Genomic DNA, 23,684 nt, shown 5'->3' with positions numbered 1-23,684 from the left:
GTCCTCCCCGTCGGCGCCCCGGTTCCCACGGCCCCGAGCCCCTCTGCCTCCGAGCCGGCGGTGGTTCTGCCCGTCTTTCGTTCGCAGCCCGGCGCTCGGCGGAGCTCGGCCCCCGCTCTGCGCGCGCGTGTGGAGGGCGAGACTGGAGAGCGAGTGACAGGAATGGGGAAGGAGGGAGACGGGGCCCCGTGTGCTTCGTAGGAAGACCCCCCCCTTGGCGCCCCCGCCTCGGTCCTCCGCAGCCCCGCGGGCTGGCTGTCCCCCCCCCCCCCCCGTCAGCCCGCCGCTCCGTCGCTCGGTCCCAGCGCGCGTCCCTCACCAGCAGCGCTCCCAGCAGCTGCAGTGTTTGCAAGAGCCGGGAAAGAAACTTCAGGATGCTTCCATTTCCATCGTGGAACGAATTCTGAAGGCCTGGCGAGAGCAGCGCGCGACCCGACCCCCACCTGGCCCGCCTGGGAGCCTCGCAGGCTGGAGGGCGGCTGGAGAGCGGCGGCGCCCGGCAGCGAGGCGGGCGCTGCCGGCCGGGACTCGGGCGGTGCCCACCAGCCCCTCCGCCCCGGGACCGCCAGCATGAGCAAGCCGGCCGGATCAACAAGTGGGTACCTCTCGGGCCGCCGCCTGGGGAGGGCGGGCGGGGAGGCCCGGGAGGGGGGTGGTCCTGCCGGGAGCACGGAGGCTCGCTCCGGGGGACCCCAGCGGCCGTGGGCCCGTAGCCCCGGGGTGGGAAAGGGGAGAGCGCTTTCGTTGCTTCTGGATTGCTTCGTGCGCCTCTCGGGCCGGGCGGGAAGGCGGCGGCTCCCGCAGCCCGCCCGCCGCTCGGAGGCGTGGGTTCCACTCCGCCGCCAGGTGCAGCGGCGGGGAGAGGTGAGAGGCGGGGCGGGAGCCGGGCCCCCGCGCCCGGCCGCGGCCGCCCCGCACCGCTCCCTCCAAACTCCGAGCTCGGGCGCGCGGAGGCAAACTCGGTGCAAAGCGGATTGTGAATGGAATGCTTCGCGCCCCGTTTCTAGCTATTGCTAAATAATCCTGCAAACTGGGAAGCAGAAACCACGGAAAAGTCACATTTCCCCTTAATCCTAAATCCGAGCAGGTCCTAACTGGGGAATTTAAAGTATGGCGAGCCACTCCAGCGCAGGGAGGACCGAGCCTCTAATCCCAAGACTTTTTGAGCGGGAGCTCAGCACCCGCAGCGGGGCGCGGCCTGCTCCTTCCCGGGCGCTTCTCCCTTTCCGACAACTTGTGCAGCCTCTGGCTGAGCCGTGCGCGGCCCCCGGCCGATCGCTCCCCACCCCCGGCGCGGGAGCCCCGCGCTACCCGGGCGTGCAAGGGCTGTTGGCGTCCTCAGCCCCCGCGCGCGGAACTCGAGAATTTGCAGGCCGGAGCCGACTTTCCGAGGGCCGAGCCGCGGGGCTTGGATCGCCCCCCGGGGCTTCGGCAGTTCCCGCCTTCTAGGGGACAAGAGGCTGCAGGGTTTCGGGTCGATGGCTTGGGGCGGCCTTGGCCCAAGTCCCCCACCCTGGACGCTTGGGCCCCGGGTGGTTGTTTGTCCCTTGTAGCATTTGGGGCGCCGCTCGCTCCCTCTCGCCCCCTCCCCTCCCGTCCCGAGCCCCCATTGTCCCGCGGCTCTGAAAGTTGGGAGAGCCCCAGATACTTGTGGGGACTGATAATGAAGTCCCACTTAGAGGGGTGCACTCCCGCCCCATCTCCCACCGCGCTAGATTAAGTCGTTTGTGTCTTCCTTCGGCCCGTTTGTTTGGAGGGCTCCCCGATGCCCCATTTGAGCAAAAGGAAGGTGGACACAAAGAGAACAAGAACGTTTCCACTGGGGCCGGGAGAGGGGGAAAGTCCGCGCCGGCGGGCGGGAAGGCGCAGCCGAGCTGGAGGCCTTTCCCGCTAGCCCGCGGGCCTACCCCGGAGCCCTGAGACCTGGGGCTCGCGGGCTTTCCGTTGCCAGAGTCTTGGGGCGAGTGTGCTTCCCAAGAGGCCTTTCCTGGAGCTTTCTCAAGGGTCCACTGCGAGGACCCCATGGCGGTAGGCCTGGAGAGATCTGCCAGACGCTCGCCTCTGCCCAGGAAGTAAGGCGCGTCGGGTTGGGGTGCCCACTTGGGGTGCGAAGACGACCCGGGGCTTGAAAGGTGAGGCCTCGGACACGTGGACAGGAGCGGATGCGAAGCTCGGCTCGTCGGACTGCGCCCTAGGGTGCGGGCGGACCCTCGGGTGGGGTGGGGGCAGAGCAGGCCCCCTTGGGGGGACTCGAGTGCCCGCGGGGCAGCAGCCCCCCGCCGGCAGCGCCGCTCCTTCCAGGCTCCTCGCTCCCCCGCGGCGGCAGCTGGCGGAAACCCGCGGCCCCCGGCAGCCAGGGGGTCGGCGCGCCGCGGGGTGGGTCAGGACCAGCCGGGCAGGGAGGTCTCCCACCTCGTTCCGCTCGGGCCGGCTGGAGGGCAGAGCGATGTCACCCCGAGCCCTGCCTGGGTGGTAACAAGACCCTGGCCAGTCACCCCTGCAGTCCGGACTAACTTCTTTCAACAGCCTCTGATGGTAATTACAGTAATCGAAGCTGCCATATATCTTTAGGCAATTATGACACACAAAAAGCCCCGCAGGGACCCCCTGGCGAGGGAAGTTAAGGACGGTTTCCAGCCTCAGGAAACTCTGGCTGGCCTCACGTCGGAGCTCGCTCCGCTGGTTCAGTGAGAGAAGCTTTGCAACAGGGTCACCCAGCTTGTCTCGTGACCCCAAGTCACCCTAACGGGGCTGCGTGGCTGGGTTGGAGGCGCAGCCCCGCTCCGCGGTGGAATTTCTGCTTCCCTGCCTCCTGGGCCCCGCCCCGGGGCCGCTCCCGGGCTCCGATCGGCCCCGGGAGCCCCGGCTCTGGGGGCTGTTAACGTTACCAGGCCGATCCGCCCCGAAGGCCGCCCGAGGGGCGACTGTCCCCGGCCCAGTCCCGGGAGGGTGGCCAGCCTCGGACTCCCCTTCCTAACACCGCCGCTGGGGTCTGCCGGGAGCCGAGTCCTTGACCTCCTGTCTGGATGGGAGGAGGAGGCGCGCCCACCCCTCCTTCCCACCGGGCCGCAGGCAGCTGGGCCCGCAGCCTCGCTGGGCCCTTCACGTGGACCCGGTGCGAGCCGAGTCGACGCGTTCTGCAAAGAGGGTGGGCGCCAGCATTGCAAAACTAAGTTTACTGCTCCGAGTGGGGGGGCGGCGCAGCCAAGCCCGGCGCGCCTGGCTTCCCGGGCGCCCCCCAGTTCCCCTAGCCCCGGGTGACAGGCCCGGGAGGGTGGAGGGCGAGCCCACGGCGGCCTCCCTCCCACTCCCGGCCCACACTCCCCTCCCACCCCGCGAGAGCGGGGGCCCAGCGCCTCCCGCGCCCGCCTTTGTCGCCGTCTGAATTCCCATGCTACTCTTTTTGACGGGTCACTGGTGGCTCTAAAGGCAGGTGCTGCGGCGGAGTTGTAATTACCCCGGCTGAGCCTCGTCCTGACCGGCCCCCCACCCCCTCCACCCCCAGCACCTGAGACCCAGGTCCAGGCTCGGGCTTGCCAGCCCACTCGGGTGACTCAGAAACAAGTTTCCACCCCAGATGCCTAAAAGGGTCTACCCAGGCAGCACCCCCCAACTCCCCTGCACCCCTCCCAGTCATCCTAGCACCCAGCTTCTCTGGACCCTAACCTAGGCACTCTTGGAGCAGTTGCGCAGTCTCAGCTAGGCTGGAGACAGACCTCCCGGGCCAGATTAGAGGCCTTGGGAGAGGAAGCTATGGGAAAATCAAACGTTAATAAGTTAATTGTCATAAAGTTCTTTGAAAAATTAAAGTATTAACACTTCTTTAAAATACCCCCTCAGTTCCTGCAGTAGGAAGGATTTCTAAGTCCCTATAAACCACTTCAGGAACTTTTGGACTCTTGGACCTAAGAGAAAAACCATTTCTCCCTTTGCTTATTACCTTCTTCCCAACATTCCTTGAGGGCCCCCTGGCCCCCCAGGCTTGCAGAATTGCAAGGAAAGTTCTCTCCAACTCGGGCTGAGGGACACAGTCTAGAGAAATTAGAGCCTATAAAGCAAAAGGAAAATTAATCAGCCTTGATGGGGGGGGGGGGGGAGACTGGAGAAAGACACACAGGCCCAAGTGGGAGGTAGGCCACTTTTCCGGGAGAAGGGACTTGGGAAGAAGGTTGAGAAAGGAGTGACGCCCCACACTAACCAGTTTGGGGACGCGTCGACTTGCACGCTTGCTTAGACGCTAGCTAGCTACTTTGCAGAGAAAAATCTGAAGGGGAAGAAGTTCTCCAAAGCGATCCAACCAGCATTTTTAAAAATAGGTAAAGAGAAAGTTGGGCAATTACCACTACCCTTATTATCATTAATAATCGGAGTATTAGCATCACAATAATAATCCTAATAATAACGACCGCCGGGCTGAGCGGCGCGAGAACGCGATTGCCTTCCAGCTGCCATCCCTCGTTCCAGCCGTGTTTGTTTTTCTTCTTTCCCCTTTTACATTTCAAGTTTGTCTCCTCAAGCGCTCACTAACAACTTTCCTCTGTTAAATGCAAGAGTGGAGAAGGGAGGCGGCCCAAACTTTCCCCCGGAGCAGAAAGGCAACAGCGGGTTGTGCTGCCCGCCCGGGGCCTGCTGTAATCTTTTATTCCAAAATGGGTCTCGGCGATTAGAGGAGACCCAAATACAAGTAGCGGTGCATGAATAATGCTCATTGTAGGAAACTGACACTTGCTCAAGGAAAAAAAGTTTGGCGATCAAATCACTTCATTATTTGCTTTTACCGCAGCTTCGATGCTAATCCCTTCAGAGGTCAGATTGCTTAGCATCTCTCTCTCTCTCTCTCTCCCTCGCTCTCCCCTCCGCTCCCTCTCTCCTCCCTCCTCTCCCGGCCGCCACCCCCCCCCCCCCGCCGTGGTCCCTGCGATTTCAGGCCGCATTTTAGACATCCCCTGCAAAGTGTGTGGCGACCGCAGCTCCGGGAAGCACTACGGCGTGTACGCTTGCGACGGCTGCTCCGGCTTCTTCAAGCGCAGCATCCGGAGGAACCGGACGTACGTCTGCAAGTCTGGAAACCAGGTACCTGGAGCCCAGGGCTTCGCCGCCAGCCGGGCTCCCCCTCCCCGCCCCCCCCCACCCGCCCCTCCGACGCCTCTCCCTCCTTTGTGCCAAGGCCTCCGCTCCGCTTCCACGCCGCAGAGAGGGAGGGAGGCCGGAGCGACCCTGACCTTCCACCCTCCTCCTCCCGCCTCTACATCTGGAGGCGCTGGGTGGAGGGGCTGGGGGAAGGGGCGACCGATGCACTTCCAGAAGGAAGGCTGGGCTGCCATAACCTTCCTACACCTCATTACTTGTTTAAAAAAATTAAAATTTATTTCATTTATGCGGTGTGGAGGAATTGAACCCAGGGCCTCACGCATGCTAGGCAAGCACTCTACCACCAAGTCCCATCCCCAGCTCCCCCCCCCATTACTCTTTCAACCCCCTAGTAGATATTGACACACTTCTGGCTATGAAGCTAGTCCAGGGGGCCTAGGGAACTCCAGAATCTAAGCTGCAAGTGGCAAGCAGAGGAAAGCCACGTTGTGTGGCAGCCTGATACACTGCCCCCATCTCCCCGTCTACCAGCACCCTAGCTCAGTCTCCACACCTCAGCCTGGGATGACAGGAAAGGGCACATGGGAACTTAAAAATATTTTATTATAAAGATGATGCACAGACAGGTTACGGTTACCTAAGTCTAGCTAAGAGTACCTTTCTTTTTGGACAATGTCACTTCCCTTCCCTCGCTCTCTTCCAGTTTTTCTCTCACATCCCCAACCACACGTTGTAGAGTTCATTTTCACCCGTGTCCAGTGAGGACCACGGCTGCATCCGTTCACCCTTTGTCCCCTCCATGTCTGTGCCCCTCCTGGCCCTCGCACACATGGTCACTTGAGCACCCGCACTGCCACCTTTCGCTGAGATGCCCAAAGGGAGCCTTGTCTACTTCAGGGGTGCTAACTCACACAATTTGGGCTCCTGGGAAGCAGGGCTGCTCTAGACCTGAGTGGTAGAGCTTTAGAACCTGCGGGACCTTTGCTGGGATTTGTTGGGGAAAGGCAGGGTGGTTAAGAAGAGAAGTCGAAGAGAAACATGCCTTTGGCACCCTTCCAGGCTCTTCTATCCTCTGCCATCTTGGGGGGGGGGGGGGGGGAGGAGAGGTGTGCCTGCTTGGTTGTGCTTTAGTCCAAAGCAGGCAGAGATATCCCTGAGTAATTTTATTCAAGGCTAGTGCTCTCCACTTGAGCCGCAGCTCTACTTCCAGCTTTTTGGTGGTTGATTGGAGATAAGAGTCTCACAGGATTTCCTGCCTGGGGCTGGCTGTAAACTGTGATCCTCATCTCTCAGGCTCTTGAGTTGCTAGGATTACAGGGGTGAGCCACCAGCACTGGGCTACAGAACTACCTTAACGATGCCAGGCACTCAGGGTATGAACTGAGGGTGAGCCTAAACTTAACTGACTCAGTTTCCTGCTCAGCAACAGATTCATTTCATCCTAGGAGATCCACTTTCTAGGGCTGTACTTTCTCTCTCTTCTGCAAGGTGCACAGATGGTCAGCACAAGAGGCCTCCGCCTTTACCCCTAGGAACTGCCCTTGGTTACCAAATTGTAAAAAAAAAAGCTCCCATTAATTAATGTCTATGATGCATTCTAACAGACACACATAGTCTGACACTAGCTATTTGACTTCTTTTCTGAAGGCATGCCTGCTCACTTCCATTTCTGACAGATTTGGATTGGCGACAAAAATGAGGAGACATGTGCATTTGGCTAAGTTATTTTAAACGCTCAGCCCTATTACCTGCTTAATTGGACACTAGGATCGGTATCAGTGTCTAGCTTCTCCCTAGGGATGCATCGCATTGTACGTTCACATAGGACTTCACTCCAAGAGCTCCGTAGGGCTACAGTTACTGTAGGGTGTCAGATTCAAATGGTCTTCCACTAAGGTTATCTTTTACTTGTATCTGAGATGTTATCTCAGATATTATGCTTGGTATTTTAAAAGCAAATGACTATCAATTTAAACACATTGATATCAGTCCAAGTGCTTGGAAAGGAGTGATAATAGACTCATCAGACCCTGCTTCTCTCCTCGCAAAGAATAAAGGGGCCAAGCGGAGAAACTCATTCTTCTTGCTCTCAGGCAACAGATATTTATATACATTTGATCTGATTTGAAGACATACTTAAGAACTAATGAAGGCTTCCATGTTGCAATAGCAATTGCTAAATGCTTTCAATTGTTTAGCAGAATACGGGGAAGATGATGTCGCAGTGGGATATTTGATCACATTTAATAATAAGTTCTTTAAGCCTCTTCAACATTGAGGTATTTACATTGGGCTGAAGATGTCCTGAAGAATTCTCTTAGGAACTAAAAATTATTTATGTCTTTCCTTTTTGTTCTAACATGGGCTAAAGTACTATTTCAATATATTATTAACAGTAATGAAGGCATTTAGAAATTGATATAAACATCTGTTTCACATTTGTTTTCAACAAGTTTTTTTTTTTTTGCTTTGTTTCATTTCGTTTTTGGCACTGAGGATTGAACATAGGGTCTGTGTATGAGAAGGGAGGTCACATAAAACTACATTCTAGAGAGAATTTTTTCCTAGAAAAATATTCCAGGAGAAATGTACTCATTTTAATTTCACAGTATGTGAATTTTTGAGACTGCAAAGCAAATTAAAATGTGTAGAACTGGCCAGGGAATAAGTGGCTCATGCCTGTAATCTTAGCTATTCAGGAGGCTAAGATCTGAAGATTGCCTTTTGAAGCCAATTTAGGCAGAAAAGATTCCCTCCAATTAACCACCGAAAGCCATAAGTAGAGCTGTAGGCAAGTGCAACATCCTGGGTTCCATCCCCAGTACCAAAAAAGAAAAGACAAAAAAAAAAAAAAACAGTTATAAAAGAAGTGTAGGACAATATCAAACTTCTTTTTCTTTCCAAATTTTTATTATCAAACTGATGTACAGAGAGGTTACAGTTTCATATGTTAGGCATTGGATACATTTCTTGTACTGTTTGTTACCTTGTCCCTCATACCCCCTCTCTCCTCCCCCTTACCCTCCCCCCCCAGGTGTTCAGTTCACTTACACCAAACAGTTTTGCAAGTATTGCTTTTGTAGTTGTTTGTCTTTTTTTTACCATGTGTCTCTCAATTTTGGTATTCCCTTTCAATTTCCTACTTCTAATACCAGTATACATGGTTTCCAATATACTCAGATAAGATTACAGAGATAGTGTAGGTACAACCACAGGAAGGTGATACAAGAACATCATAATATCAAACTTCTTAAATTTATTTTCTGTGTTAGGGATGATCAGTGGTAGAGTAGTTGCCTAGCAGGTGTCTTGGACTCAATCTCAGTACTGGGAAAAAATTAAAAATCAAACAAATATATGTACATAGGACTCGTTATGTATCTATGTATACGTACCTTCAGTTCCTTTAGCTCCTTCAACTTAACACTGGATACATTCTGGAAGAAACTTAGTAAACTTTCTCCTTTATGATAAAAAAATTATTTTCTAGAAAATTGTTTTAGGTAAGGAATTTACTTTTTCCTCTCACAAATATTTCTAAAGTAGTGACTAACTTTAAAAAATCAGTTTGATGATTTGCAGTCTGTCCTTTCAGTCTATCAGCCTATCATATTATTTTTCTAGACATATTTGTACAATGGCTAATTCCAGATTTTCCCTAGGCCTGGAACTGTTCGCCTTTTATAGGCCATGACGACCTAGTTATTCCCTAGTTATACTGTCTCATTTTTTTGGAAATGGATATTTCCATGAATCTGGAACTAGAATAGTCTTTAAAACTTGAGAGTTGTTTCAAGATGCTGTTTGTAAGGATGGCTTCAGGAACCAGAGCAAAAGGGAGATTCAAAAAGAATGAGCGAATAGGAGAAGTTTATGTCCATAAGTCCATAGGATGACAGAAAGAAATAGATTCAAGACTTGAACATGGAAAGAATAGTTTGTTGGGAGAGGGATCCTGACCCACAAGCCAGCTTCTCATAGGGCTCAGGGCCCTGTCACTCTCTGCAGTCCTGCAAAGTCTTGCCTAGTGTCTACAACTTCTCCACTAGCTGAAGTTCTCCTCAGGGAAATCTGACAAACCAGGCACAGTGAGACTTTACCTGCTGGGAGGATTCTCCCTGTCAGCTTCCATCCCAGCTCCTTTTTCTGGCCTTACCAGGGCCCTAGGCTCGTCCCAGCCCAACCTGGGGACTCCAGGGTCTGTTTCCAGGTGGGGTCTTTGATTCTTGATCCCCCTCTAAGGGACCCAGAGGACTTCTGACCAGCTTTGCTCCTTTCTTTCAGGGAGGCTGCCCGGTAGACAAGACACACAGAAACCAATGCAGGGCTTGTCGGCTGAAGAAGTGTTTGGAAGTCAACATGAACAAAGATGGTAATCAGTAATCCATTTATTCTTCTGATGTTGAAGGATAAATTATACCAAAGAAAATGCATGGCACTCTTATGCATGTAAGCCATCTCCCAACAGAATTCATCTTCCCAGGTACTGGGAATGGACCATATCCTCTCCATCTCTACATGAGCTCTAGGGTTGACCCCACTGAAGTCTCCAGGACGAGGCTGATGCTCACAGTGGAAATTCGCTTCCCTAAATTACTGACACAAAAGCAGAGATGGGGGACTCAATGCCTTGAGGGACACAGCGAGGACGTTTCCTGCCCCTTCATGCTTCTCTTTGCAGTCCTTGGTGGCTCTGCCAGAATCTCAGTCTCAATAATGTCCCTGGAAGGAAGGAGGGGCAGATGAGAGATGGCGGTGTGTTGGTAGCTGGAGAGCAGAGATGAAAATACATTGAACTCATTGCAAATTCACTGCCTGGCCATAGGGCTAGTCTGCTTTTTCCAGCTCTTTCACTCCATTCTATAGTAAACAGAGAAAAGGGGCGGGGGGAAAGGCTGGGTGACTGACACCCATGGGTGCCTGCACCACCCAGGTTCAAACATGGTCAAGGCCTAAGACTTGGGAATGCTTGCTGGGCCTAGGGCACAGTGCCCGCTACGGCCTCTGCCGTCGAGTCTTGGGCAAGGATGTTTCCAGGCTCGGATCCCGGGCAAGAAGCCGGAGGGGGCCTTGGCAGTGCGGGGGGCTTGGGCCAGGTAACAGCCCCCCAGGGCCCAGCACCTTTCCCGGGAGCCTGTCCCCAGCCGCGGTGCGGGAAGCCGGAGGAGCGCCCCACCTGTTGAACTTCTGTATTGACAAGTTGTCAGCTCGGCGGGCGGAAGATTGCCCTGAATTAATTTGTTTGTTTAAGCTGCTGGTGGTAATTGTCACATCTCCCCGGCCTTCCTCCAGCACACCCGGAGATGGGTTCTCCCCCACCCCACCCCCACCCCAGCGCCCGGGCCGGGCCTGGGCACCTCAATGCTCCTTGGTCCAGGATGTCTGGTTTCCCCGATGACCTGACGTGGGCCAGGCCGGGCCAGGGTCGTTGTGAGCCTTGGGGTGACCTAGCCTGCTCCCCCCCCCGACGTGGCGCCATCTCTGATCCTGGCCGCGTGCCTGTGTCCCCGCAGCCGTGCAGCACGAGAGGGGGCCTCGCACGTCCACCATCCGCAAGCAGGTGGCCCTGTACTTCCGCGGACACAAGGAGGAGAACGGGGCCGCCCACTTCCCCTCGGCCGCCCTGCCCGCTCCCGCCTTCTTCACGGCCGTCACGCAGCTGGAGCCGCACGGCTTGGAGCTGGCGGCCGCCGTGTCCGCCACCCCGGAGCGGCAGACCCTCGTGAGCCTGGCGCAGCCCACGCCCAAGGTCAGTGACCTCCCCAGGAGGGGGGAGGAGGGGGCGTCCCAGCTGTGAGGGGATGAGGAGAAGGATGGAGGACCCCCCCCCACCAGGTACCCCACTTGAGAGCGCTGCACATTCACGCTCTGAGAGCCCAGCTCCCAGCAAGTTCCACCCGTGGGTGGGTGGTCGTGGGTAGATGGGGGGGGGCACCCAGAAATGCAGATGTGTTTCAGAAGACAATGGTTGGAGGGAGGGCCTCCCAGGAGCCCTCAAGCTCTGGGATCTTCCACTTTGGCTAAAGCAGTGGGGTCCCCAAGGAGAGGAGAGAGACCCATGGAGCGCACGGATAGTGTGCAGAATCTGATCTGCTTTCCCACACTCTCCTTCCTGGCATTGGCACCGGTGGATTGGCACCGGGCTTGTCACTACTAGCGGGGCCACAGTCTGAAGCATCCACACATCCACCCAGGAAGACTGCCACCTAGGGACTAGCCTCAGCCCTCCAGCTGATTCTCCCCCAGGGCCCCACTCCAGGGGGAAAAAGGGTCCAGGATTCCCTCCAGAGGAGGCCCAGCTGCAGCCCCACACTGCAGCGAAGCCAAACACCTGGGCACATACACACGCACAATATTTAATACTGCTTTCTTACCCTTGATGTGTATAATAAGCTCGGGAAAGTAGTGTTATGAATATGTTGTCAGTTATGAATGGGAATGCTCTGTGAATGATTAAGATGTCTAATTGAAATATTTCCATAATATACTAATCCTTTCTAAAAATACTCATATGCATATTTGTGTTTGGGATGCCTATTAATTTATACTTTTTTCACATCTATTTTTATTTACACAAACGAAAGCAGCTCTTGTCTAAATTGGAAACCAGGCCTGGCACTTGGCTCAGCCCAAGGAATATTCACTGCAGGGAATAGGAAAGCTCTCTGGAAGTCAGAGGTTCTGGAGAAAAGAAATGGACCTGCACTGACATTCAAGATTTCCCAAACTCTGTAAATAGAAAGATGTTTGGTTTTCCCCCACCACCACCACCTATAGTACCTTTAAGCAGAACACCCACATTTCTTTCTACCCTTTCCCCTTATTTAAGGAGAAAATGGAAAGGCTCTGGCTCTTCTTACCAAGCTCATTGCCTCATTTCCTGGTGTCTGTCGTTTTTCTCTTCTCAGTATCCCCATGAAGTGAATGGGACTCCCATGTATCTCTATGAAGTGGCCACAGAGTCTGTGTGTGAATCAGCTGCTAGGCTTCTGTTTATGAGCATCAAGTGGGCTAAGAGTGTGCCAGCTTTTTCCACGCTGTCTTTGCAAGACCAGGTAGGTCCAACGGGACCGTGGGGGAAGGGGATTAAAAATGAAGTAATTACTCCCAGCCTTATAAAACTCATTATTATCAAGATCAACCCAAGGCAGGCAGGCATTTGTAACAGCCAGGAGGAAACTATTTCTGCATCTTTCAAGAGCTTCCAAATATCTACCTATGGAGTCATTGGTAAGAAATGCAATTATGTTCTTTTGGGAAAACTGGACATTATCTCCTTTTTTAGTTTAATTAAAACATCAAGTTTAAAAAAAATCAAGTTTAATCTCAAATTAAAAAAAAAACATCTTCATGCTTCTTAAATCTTTGGGTGAATTAGATGTGGTTATATGGGCCTATAACCCAGGAGGTTAAGAAAGGAAAGATCATGGCTCAAGGCCAGTCTGAGCAGAAAAGTTTGTGAGGCCTTATCTTGAAAGTAACCAGCAAAAAGTCAGGGCTGGGGGCATGGCTCAAGTGGGTAAATGCCAGCCTAGCAAGCAGGAGGCCTTGAGTTCAAATTGCATTGCCATCAAAACAAACAAAAAAGAGAAAAATGTTGCTAAAGTGATGTTTTATTTAGGATTTTTAATTAGTATCTATTAGTTATGCAAAGGGAGGTTTCACTGTGACATTTTCTTTTTTTTTTTTTTTTTTTTTTTTTTTTTTTGGCCAGTCCTGGGCCTTGGACTCAGGGCCTGAGCACTGTCCCTGGCTTCTTCCCGCTCAAGGCTAGCACTCTGCCACTTGAGCCACAGCGCCGCTTCTGGCCGTTTTCTGTATATGTGGTGCTGGGGAATCGAACCTAGGGCCTCATGTATCCGAGGCAGGCACTCTTGCCACTAGGCTATATCCCCAGCCCTCACTGTGACATTTTCATAGATGCATATGTAATGAATGTATCTCAACCAAACTTACCCCTCTGTCACTCTTCCCCACTCCCTTCCCCCTTTCTAAAACAATTTCAACAAGTTTTATTGTTCTATTTTCTCTTTCTTTTTCTTTCTGTCTCCCTCTCTCCCTTCCTTCCCTCCCTTCTTTCCTTCTTTCCTTCCTTTCTTTGCCAGTCCTGGGACTTAAACTCTGAGCCTGGGTGCTGTCCCTGAGCCTCTTTGTACTCAAGACTAGAGCTCTACCACGGAAGCCACGGCACTACTTCAGCTTTTTCTGAGTAGTTTATTGGAGATGAGTCTCACAGCCTTTCCTGCCCTGGCTGCCTTTGAACTGTGATCCTCAGATCTCAGCCTTCTGAGTAGCTAGGATTACAGGTGTGAGCTACCGGCACCCAGCTTGTTGTTCTATTTTCACAAGTGCAAATACACGACTTTGGCCATGTTCTCTTCCTTTACCCTCTCCATTAATCTTCCATCTCCCAACAGAGCTTGTTTTACTTTCCGGTCATTTATTTTTAGTGTGTATTAATTATCCCAAGGAGTTTCACCATGGTGTTTTAGATGTGCATGTATTATATTTTAATCAGAATAACCCTTCTATTTGCTTTCTCTTTTCTGGCCTCTCAACTTGCTATAGACTAATAATAGCTTTCATTGAGATTTCTTTTATTGTTTGTTTTTCCAGTCCTAGGGCTTGAACTCAGGGCTTTGGTTCTGTCCCTGAGCCTCTCTGTGCTCAAGGCTAGCACTCTACTACTTGAGTGACAGCACCCCTTCTGGCTTTTTCTCAGTAGTTTATTGGAAATAAGAATCTCACAGACTTTCCTGCCCAGGCTGGCTTCGAATGGTGATCCTCAAATCTCAGCCTCCAGAGTAGCTAGGATTACAGATGTGACCTATTGAGCGCCCTGCTCATTGAAATTTCTTTGTTTATTTGTTTTGTTTTTGTTGCCAGTCCTGGGTCTGGGACTCAGGGCCTGAGCACTGTCCCTGGCTTCTTTTTGCTCAAGGCTAGCACTCTACCAACTTGAGCCACAGCACCACTTCTGGCTTTTATCTATATATGTGGTGCTGAGGAATCGAACCCAGGGCTTCATGTATACGAGGCAAGCACTCTAACACTAGGCCATATTCCCAGCCCCTCAATGAAATTTCTTATGGCATCTTTATACGTAGTTGCAATGTATTCAAAATTATTCACCCTCCATCTTTCTTCTTCTTTCTTTCTTATCCCCCTAAGCAATGTCACAGTTACAATTATGTTCTATGAATATAACTTTATGTATATAGGTATATATATGTATGTATGAATATATGGATGAGTGGATGTGCATGTTCACAAATATATATGTCTTTAAACCTAGCTTCCACAAATGAGTGAAGCATATGATATTTGGTTTTTTAAGTTTGGCTTATCTCACTCAACATGGTGTTCCCCAATTCCATTCATTTTTTTTTCTACAAATGATATGATTTCATTGTTCTTTCTGGTTGTGTAATATTCCATGGTATATATGTGCCATATACATATACGTGTTGCTGGTTACCTTGGCTGATTTCACCACTTGGCTATTGTGAACATGGGTATGGAGGTGTCTTTCCTGTATACTGATTGACAAACCTTCAGATACGTGTTCAATAGTGGTATGGTGGGGCCATTAGGTAGGTCTGTTTTTCATTTCTTGAGGAACCTCCATAATGGTTGCACTTGTTTATACTCCCACCAACAGTATATGAGGGCTCCTTTCTCCCTGCATCCTCTCCAACATTTGTGGTTTACCCCCTACCTAGTGAGGTCCTGTCCCCTTCAAATCACAAATACAAAACAAAACTGTTGGTAAAATGTTTGTTTGTTTTGTTTGTTTGTTTGTTTTTTTGGCCAGTCCTGGGCCTTGGACTCAGGGCCTGAGCACTGTCCCTGGCTTCTTCCCGCTCAAGGCTAGCACTCTGCCACTTGAGCCACAGCGCCCCTTCTGGCCGTTTTCTGTATATGTGGTGCTGGGGAATCGAACCTAGGGCCTCGTGTATCCGAGGCAGGCACTCTTGCCACTAGGCCATATCCCCAGCCCAACTGTTGGTAAAATGATGTTTGCTTAAGAACATTGGAAGTGAGAGAAATATCCAGCTGTGGTGGTATACACTGGGAATAAAAAATGCTAAAGAAGGGGGCTGGGAATATGGCCTAGTGGCAAGAGTGCTTGTCTCGAATACATGAAGCCCTGGGTTCGATTCCTCAGCACCACATATATATAGAAAACGGCCAGAAGTGGCGCTGTGGCTCAAGTGGTAGAGTGCTAGCCTTGAGCAAAAAGAAGCTAGCAACAGTGCTCAGGCCCTGAGTTCAAGTCCCAGGACTGGCCAAAAAAAAATGCTAAAGGATGAGGCAGGAAGAACTGAGGTCATCAGTCTCCCATGGGATTTTTAGAGCGAATGCCATAGTGCTATGGTCTCAGCTTTATATCCTCCATGGTGATACCCATAGTTTTGGCTATTGATTTATCCATATGTAAGGACGCAGACTACATCGCACACCGTCCTACTGCAGGTTAGTGTCTTCCTGGGTTCTTGTTTGTCTTTGTTGTAGTGCTAGGGCTCAAACCCAAGGTCTCACACATACTCACTCCACCATCAAGCAACACCCTCCAGTCTAAGTGCTTTGAGAGCTTTTGTAAACAAATAAACATATTGTTTACATATTGTTGCAAATGCCATTCAGAGGGAGGGGAATTCTGGGCAGCCTGTTCGGCGCTGGTGATAATCACACCTGTAATCCTAGCTGCTCAGGAGGCCGGGATGGCAGGATTGCATGCCAACTGCAAAGTCCAATTAACGACCCAAAAGGCTAAAGTAGAGCTGTGGCTCAACTGATAGAGCTCTATGAGCTCAGGGACAATGCCCAGACCTTGAGTTCAAACCCCAGTACTGGCACACAAAAAGAAAAATAGCACTAGGCCAAAACCCAGAGATTTTGTTGCGAGGGATATCAGAAATGGCCCTTCTCATCATGTTTTCTAACCTCAAAGGAGAGGAAACAGTGTCCATACCATTGCGGTTACCAATACATTCCCAGGAAATTATGACAAATTTCTGTAAAAGCTAATAAGATAATAAGGTTATGGGTTGTTTTTTTTCATTTCCAGAGTTGGGTATCAAATCCATGCTAGGCAAGTGCTCTATAACCATGTTACATTCCCAGCTTTAATAAGTAGTTCTAAAAATGAAAGATTTAATTTTTCAATTCACTTCAAGCCTAATTGAAGTGTAACAGTTTCCTTTAATATGAAATACATTTTCTTCAGAAAGGCAATGTGCTAAAAATAGTCATTTAGAATGAAATTATGGCCAGAATAGACATTATTTATTTTGCATTTGAAATTATTTCCTGTACTTAATGCAATAAGCCTAAAAGAATAAAGCATTATTAAAATTAAACCTTTTGCTCTAATTGTGATTTTAGTTACAACCCTTCATGATTCTTAGCTCCCCAGAAAAGAAATTCTTTGTCATAAATCATGCAAGATTGGCTGATTTTTGAGAGATTTTTTTTAAAAAAAAATAAAGATTGCTTTCAAGATTGTTAGATCTTTGATCAGGTTTACTGGTCGGTTATATCTTTTGCTCTTAGCATGGGGGGGTGTGTCCATGTGCACAAGCATGTGTAAGTTGGATATTTTTTCTCAAAATAAGTATTCGTCGACTCTTTAACCCAAATAAAATTCACTTACTGTCTACCACTTAGCCTTTTGGTAGAAACCCTTTGACAATAAGCAAACTACAATGAAGTGCAACCCAGCTTATTAATTTGGCCAAGACAGATTTTCATTTTAAATATTCAGTAGCACATTTTTTATTAGAATGAAAATGACAAGCACCTTGATGCTGTCCACTTATGAGTCTCAGAAAAATCAGTCAGAGAGATGAGGTGAACTCAGCAAAACCCGATTAACATAATTACACCCTGATTTCCCCGCATGCCTCTTGGGAATTAGTGATCTCTCCTCTCTCCCAGACCAACCCCCCCAGCCCTCCAGGATGACGGGGACCTAGACCTGCAAAGCTTAGTCAGAAATACTCAACCCTGAAAAGAATGGCATTTGAGGCCAGAAGAATCCACCTGCTGAGCTGTGCCAGAGACATTTCATAGAGCTGGATTTCCAGAGAAGTTTCTAGGTGGTCAGACATGGGTGGATACAAAGACCCTTTTTCTGTGAGGGAAGCAAACTTTGAGGAATTATAATGTAATGGCTGGCCCTGAAATGCATGTGCAGACCTATAGGCACCTTTAGAAACAAAAAAAACAGAAGAGAACATATGGGAAATAAGGGACAGCTAGACTCTTCAGAAAAAAAAAAAAGATTCACTAAGACAGGCATTTAAAAAGACTTTAAAATAATGGAAATTTACATATTGAAATTGTTTATAAATTTATAAATTACACACTATATTATATTATACATCTATTGTATGACAGCTGATGCTTTTGGAAGATGCTTGGAGAGAACTGTTTGTTCTAGGAATAGCACAATGGGCCATTCCGGTTGATGCTAACACTCTACTGGCTGTATCTGGTAAGAATTGCACAATTTAATGACTTTGTTGTAGAAATTACCATAAAAATACATTACTGAAAAAAGAACAACATGTAAAGAATAACAAATTCCTGCTGAACAATAGAGTATACCTGTCATTTATAAATCTATATTTAAATGCAAATAATGTTGTTTTGTTGTATTCATGACTGCTTGCATTGTTATTTAAATGCAAATTACTGTGTTTGTTATCATCCAAGAAAAGATTTTGTATTAACTTTCATACAATATAGCCAGTTTACATGGAATCAGATATCTTAGAGTGACAATTGAATAGATATTGATATGCAAGATATTTTTTGTCAAAAATCAATATTAAATGATGAAAATATCTTCATATTAGAATATTTATCCCATATTTTTATTCTAGGCATGAATGGTGACAACACAGATTCACAGAAGCTGAACAAGATCATATCTGAAATACAGGCTTTACAAGAGGTGGTGGCTCGGTTCAGACAGCTCCGATTAGATGCTACTGAATTTGCCTGTCTAAAATGTATTGTCACTTTCAAAGCGGGTAAGCAGACATAAACAACCCCCCCACCCCCCACCCTCGTCTCTTCTCCCTTTCCAGTTTTGCTACCTCATTCATTTTAGCCAACTCAAAGAGTAGACTGACCTCAAAAAGAGTCCCTGTCTTCCAGGGAATTGGTACTCTTTGCCTGCCTCCATCTTCTCTAGTTGTGAGACTCATGGATGCTGTCCCGGTGGGCACCCATTTCCAGAGTCTTCTATTCCCACACCTTTCCTGGGCTGTCTAACACAGTTTCCTGGCCTTCATTTCTAGTTCCTACACACAGTGGCTCTGAATTGAGAAGCTTCCGGAATGCTGCAGCCATTGCAGCTCTCCAGGATGAGGCTCAGCTAACGCTCAACAGCTACATCCATACCAGGTGACCCTTATTTGCCTTGAACATGTACTTAAGAAAATTGCTTCCATTGTGAAAGTGTGAGCTGGCAGTAAGAAGCCAGTGCAAACATTTCATGACTAATTATCCTATGGTGAGTCCGTTAATTGAGTTACCATCCATGTCCTCACCTGTCTCTCAGGGGAAGGAAGGGGAGCAAATCAAATGAGGTGATCAAAGTGACACTTTACAGCTGCTCTGTCAGAGCAAGTTGGTAAACTAAAACAGAGACGCTTATTTATATGAGGAGAGAGAGGGGAGAGTGAAAAGTGAGGGCTAAAGTGTTACACTGATATTTTAGAGAGTGGCCACATCATCTCTGAAAGTAGAACAGTGACTTTCAAGTCACAAATAGGACCAGGGAACTTTCCAGAAAGGTCTCTTTATTCCTTGTCATAACTGTTGCTTGGCTTTGGGGATTGGTATCCGCTCAGTTATTTTGAGTCCCCACACCCACTAGGTTACTTCTGGTCAAGCAAAATCCTCTCTCCTTGGCTATTTGTAGAAACACTCAAACCCTAGCACCCCAGCCAATCTCTCCTTCACTCAGCACGGGGCAAGCCCATCAAGAGATGGACCCACCAGATATTCAGATTCCATTTTCAGATACACAAAGGCCAGGCTTGTAAAGGCAATGGAACCTTTTTAGTTCCTTAATTTAGCACTTTGGTAGCTGTGAGCTTAGAACAGATGTGCTCTTCTTGTTTGTTCTCTTGGTTAATCTTGAGAGGGACCTTTAAAAGCCTGACTGCATCTAGACACTGGCCCAAGACACTGTTGGGAATAACTACATCAAATGGATAGAGGCCATTAAGGCCTCCCGTAAGAGGCCAGAAAAGTCATAAATTCTCCATATCCACTTACCACCTCTGTTATGATGTCCTTATTTCTATCCCCAATTCCCTTCTGAATGCTGAATGAATAAAAATGTTTCACGATCCATGGATTATCACTGAAACTGTATTAAGTGAATGTGCATATGATTTTCCAAAATAAATACCATAGTTTGACATTTTAAAATCCATTTTGCATTATAGAATAGCAGATTCTTAATATTTGTTCAGAATTACAAAATGGATGGGCTGGAATGGAGCTCAGTGGCAAAGCACTTGCCATGTCATAGGTTCGATCCCCAGTACCAAGGAAGAAAAGACCAAAAGAAAATTACAAAATGGGGCTGAGAATGTGGCTTAGTGGTAGAGTGTTTGCCTAACATGCATGAAGCCCTAGGTTCGATTCCTCAGCACTACATAAACAGGAAAAGCGGGAAGTGGTGCTGTGACTCAGGTGGTAGAGTGCTAGCCTTGAGAAAAATAAGGAGCCAGGGACAGTGCTCAGGCCCTGAGTTCAAGCCCCAGGACTGGCAAAAAACAAACAAAACAAAACAAAAAAAGAAAGAAAATTACAAAATGGAGCAGTACTAAACACTGACTTGTATAGCATAACTGACCTTGGATATTTACTGTTACTAAGATACTAAGAATACCGAACTGGTAATAATGATATTCTGTTACTGGCCAGCTAAGCCTTTGCTGGCTACTTGTCATGCATAGGGCTGCAGGTAGATGCGAGAAACCAGAGAGAAAAAGCATGGCCCCTTCCTATTGTGAAAATGGCAACAGATGTCACCCCAGTTCAGACCAGGGACGAGAGAAAAGTGAAGTGGGGAGAGGGAGAGATGGAAGGAGGAAAGGATGATCTAGACAGGTTAAGTGATAGAGGAGATGACACGCAAGCCGATCTTGGAGTGGCGGAAAGATTTCTGCAGGGAAGCCGGGGGTCCTCCAGCTGGCAGAGGTGTTGGGAGAGGGGCCTAGCAGGTGAGCCACGGGCGGCTGACAGAGTCTGAAATGCCATGCTCCTGAGAGCGTGACGGGGAGAATTCCACCACCCGTGAACAGTGTCAATATTAGAGAAATGGGGAGGCCACCACCCACACCCACCTTCAAAATGAGGGGACTATCTGGGGCTGGAACACATCTCATTTGATATGGATTCTTAGTTCATGAACCAAGGTGCAACTATTAAACCACTATCCTTCATTTCTTATCAAATCAGGGAAGATGCTTTTGTCTAGCACTGTCTAGAAAAATGAAATCTGAAATTAAACTGAAAAGTTAACATGCAAATTGAGCTAATTGCTCAAACTCTATAAGGCATTTCTCTTAATATCCCAGATGAAGGGATAGACTAGGAACTGGAATTCCAGAAAACTTGGTTATAACTGGAGATGCAGTCTACAAATCTGCAACAGATGCACCATAGTTAAAACTGAAAGGAAGTTTCTAGTTATTTATGCTAATGGATTAAATCAGTGGCCATAGATATTCTAAGAAATAATTTTGAGCAGTCTATCAGACACTCAAACATACATTGCTACTGTTTGTGGGTGGTACACAACTCCACAAATAACAGTTCTTCCTGACTGGCTAACCTGCCCTTTTCCTGCTAGACAATAAAAGAAGTGGGTGAGTGGATGAGTGGACAGTCTATGAACAGAAAATCAAGAGTTAATTGTCAAACTGGGATGTAACTCAGTGTCAGAGCATTTACTTGCCTAGTATCTACAATGTTCTGGGTTCAATCCCCAGTATCACCACAAAAAAGTTAGTTGCGTATTGAGTCTGCAAAATCCATCCTTCCTGGATGGAATTGTTTCCCACAGCCGTTTCTCAGCTTGGGAAATGGGCAAAAGCTACAGAAGTGGTCTAGGCAACTGTTCCTACTCTGCAGGGTTTTCTCTCCTCCGTCTAATTCCAGAAAGGGAAACACAAAGTTGCCTTGGCCACAGGAAGTGGCCAAAGTGCGAGGAAGGCATGAGACTTGCGATTACTTTCTAGGGAACCTGCAGATGTATTCAGCAAGTAGAACAAGAGGTAGGATTCTCTTTAATGTAAGTGAGTTCCACCATTTCCATTTCCATTGCTACTTCTATTCCACATGGTCTGGTGGCCTGTCCATGGTGATTATGAATGTGGGCAGTGTAAGAGCCAAATGAGATGGTCAAAGCCCATATGGGGTTGGAGAGCGAGCCTCCTATTTGCCCAAAGCTAAGAGATGGGATGGAAGTGACTCCCCCTGGCTTCATCAGCATGGTGGGAATAAGGCTTTGAAACAGAGCTGCCAGACTTCTCAGAGGATTTTTGTGATCTTGGTTTCCATGGCTGATGGCCTGTGTTGAGCCTGGTGTAGTCGTGTACCCCTATCTCAGGAGCTCAGTGGTTTAGATGGTTTGTGTCCAGAAAGGGGGCTGCCCTTGTCCAGTGCATTGATAATGGGACTCTCAGCTACTGGCGGCAGAAGCATCAAGGCCACAGTGCCGAGGTAGCTTCCAAAGACAGCAGAACTTGCGCATCTGAGTACAGATATATGTGGGACATCAAGAGAGGAAATTGTTAAGCAATTTCTCCCATCTTTAATTGTGTGCCAATTTCATTGACATGAAAGTTGGGTGGCACTGCCACCCAACAGAACTTAGTCTTTAATTTGCAGTGTAATAAGGGTGGAATTATTCCTGAGAGTGACTAAGTATAATGCCTGAATAATAATTTGGAGAATTGCTTAGAAAAAGAAGCCATTTTATTTGAGCGAAATAGCCTTGTGAGGGAGCATGGAGAATTAGAAAATGTGGATTCTGATACTAGCTTTACCAGCGAGGGTCATTTTCCACAATGGCAAGCTTCAGTTCATTATTTGTCTACAAATTAACAGCATTTCTTTTAAAAACTGTTCTTGTTTTTCTCCCAATCAAAGGCACTCCCTTGTGATTTTCAGCAGTGTCATTTAGGGTCTTTGTGCCTCCCATAGTTTACCTGTGAAATGGGGACAGTGAAATGGGGACAGGACCCTTCTGCAGGGACAGGATATGATTCAAGAGACCCATGTCAGGATAGTATTCTAGAGATACTGTGTGTTCAAGTGTAAGAGATGAATTGCCATGAGCATTGGGCTCTGACGTGGCTTTCCTGGCTTCTCGTCTTCTAGATATCCCACTCAACCTTGCCGCTTCGGAAAACTCCTGTTGCTTTTGCCAGCTTTACGTTCTATTAGCCCCTCCACCATAGAGGAAGTGTTTTTCAAAAAAACCATCGGCAATGTGCCCATCACGAGACTGCTTTCAGACATGTACAAGTCCAGTGATATCTAAACCCTCCAAGCTCCCGCCTCTTCAGGATGGGACAGTGTCAAAATGAACTATACTACCCACGGAGAGCAAGCCTCAACTAACAAACCCTTCAGGACGTCGAAAACTGCAAGTGTGGAACCTTCAGGAAAGAAAAATTACCAGTCGACATGAAACAGCTTCAGTAGCTAGGACTTGCTGCCCATCTGAGATGGAGCAGCCAGGAAGAAAAGGGGTGACACAGGACCATCTGATGCAAACAAAAACCACATCATGGCTGCCCTGGCCTGCAAGGAGGTCACCAGAGAACTGTCATCAAAAGCTGAAAGACATGTCACGCTTTCAAAGTTTTTTCCTGGTTAGCACATATATTTGGGTGACTAACAGCTCTGTGGATACCACCAAATGGCAGCCTTCAGAACTGTGTTATGTTGGAGCATTTATTTAAAAAAAAAATAATGGTTAGGTTTTAAATCAAAAGTATTATCAAAAGTTTCCCTGCTATTGTCATACATCATTAAGTGGCCTTCAGAACCGAGTTAATAAGTGAAAAGTAGCTCCCACTGTGTGATTTCTTTTCTTTTCTTGTATCTCCCCCTCCCCTTTTTCTTTCATTCTTTCTTCTTCCTTTTTTTTTTTTTTTAATACCATAGGCCAGGCAAACTTGTCAAAGGAATTGGTGAACAAAACTGAGATTCTCACCAGGACTTCATGTTGAATCACATCTCAAATACAGCAGAGCTTTACTGGAAGAACACAAGGGAGGGAAATGAGTGAAAACAGCAAAACCAAATACGGAGATGAGCGAGTGAGCGAGGTAGATTGCTGTCCCGTTGACTGGTGCTGAAACCGCAGGCAATGGGGCGCAAGCTACTGGCCAGCATCCCTCCCCATCCCCCCCCACCCCCCAGCTCACCCTCACGCACACAGGGCCAAAAGGAGCCTCAAGGACATGGCACTGATCCATTGCTCACAGCCTGAGACTCTGCAATGCTTTTCAGAACACTCTGGTTTCTAGAAAAGCCTTAAATGTGTGTAC

At 48.6% G+C, this 23,684-nt stretch overlaps 1 protein-coding gene across 1 annotated transcript; it reads left to right on the top strand.

Moving 5' to 3' along the window:
• The first annotated feature begins 570 nt into the window (after nt 1-570).
• Nucleotides 571-22,743, top strand: Nr2e1 (nuclear receptor subfamily 2 group E member 1). Its single transcript, XM_048354594.1, has 9 exons — nt 571-595; nt 4,928-5,073; nt 9,376-9,463; nt 10,605-10,840; nt 12,000-12,146; nt 17,494-17,590; nt 17,982-18,131; nt 18,402-18,507; nt 22,507-22,743. Exons 1-9 carry the CDS (start codon nt 571-573, stop codon nt 22,667-22,669), a joined length of 1,158 nt encoding a protein of 385 aa, XP_048210551.1. The 3' UTR covers nt 22,670-22,743.
• The last annotated feature ends 941 nt before the right edge of the window (nt 22,744-23,684 follow it).

This window comes from Perognathus longimembris, chromosome 9 (assembly GCF_023159225.1).
Source record: "Perognathus longimembris pacificus isolate PPM17 chromosome 9, ASM2315922v1, whole genome shotgun sequence".
NCBI lineage: Eukaryota > Metazoa > Chordata > Mammalia > Rodentia > Heteromyidae > Perognathus > Perognathus longimembris.
This window is presented reverse-complemented; position numbering and strand designations above follow the sequence as displayed.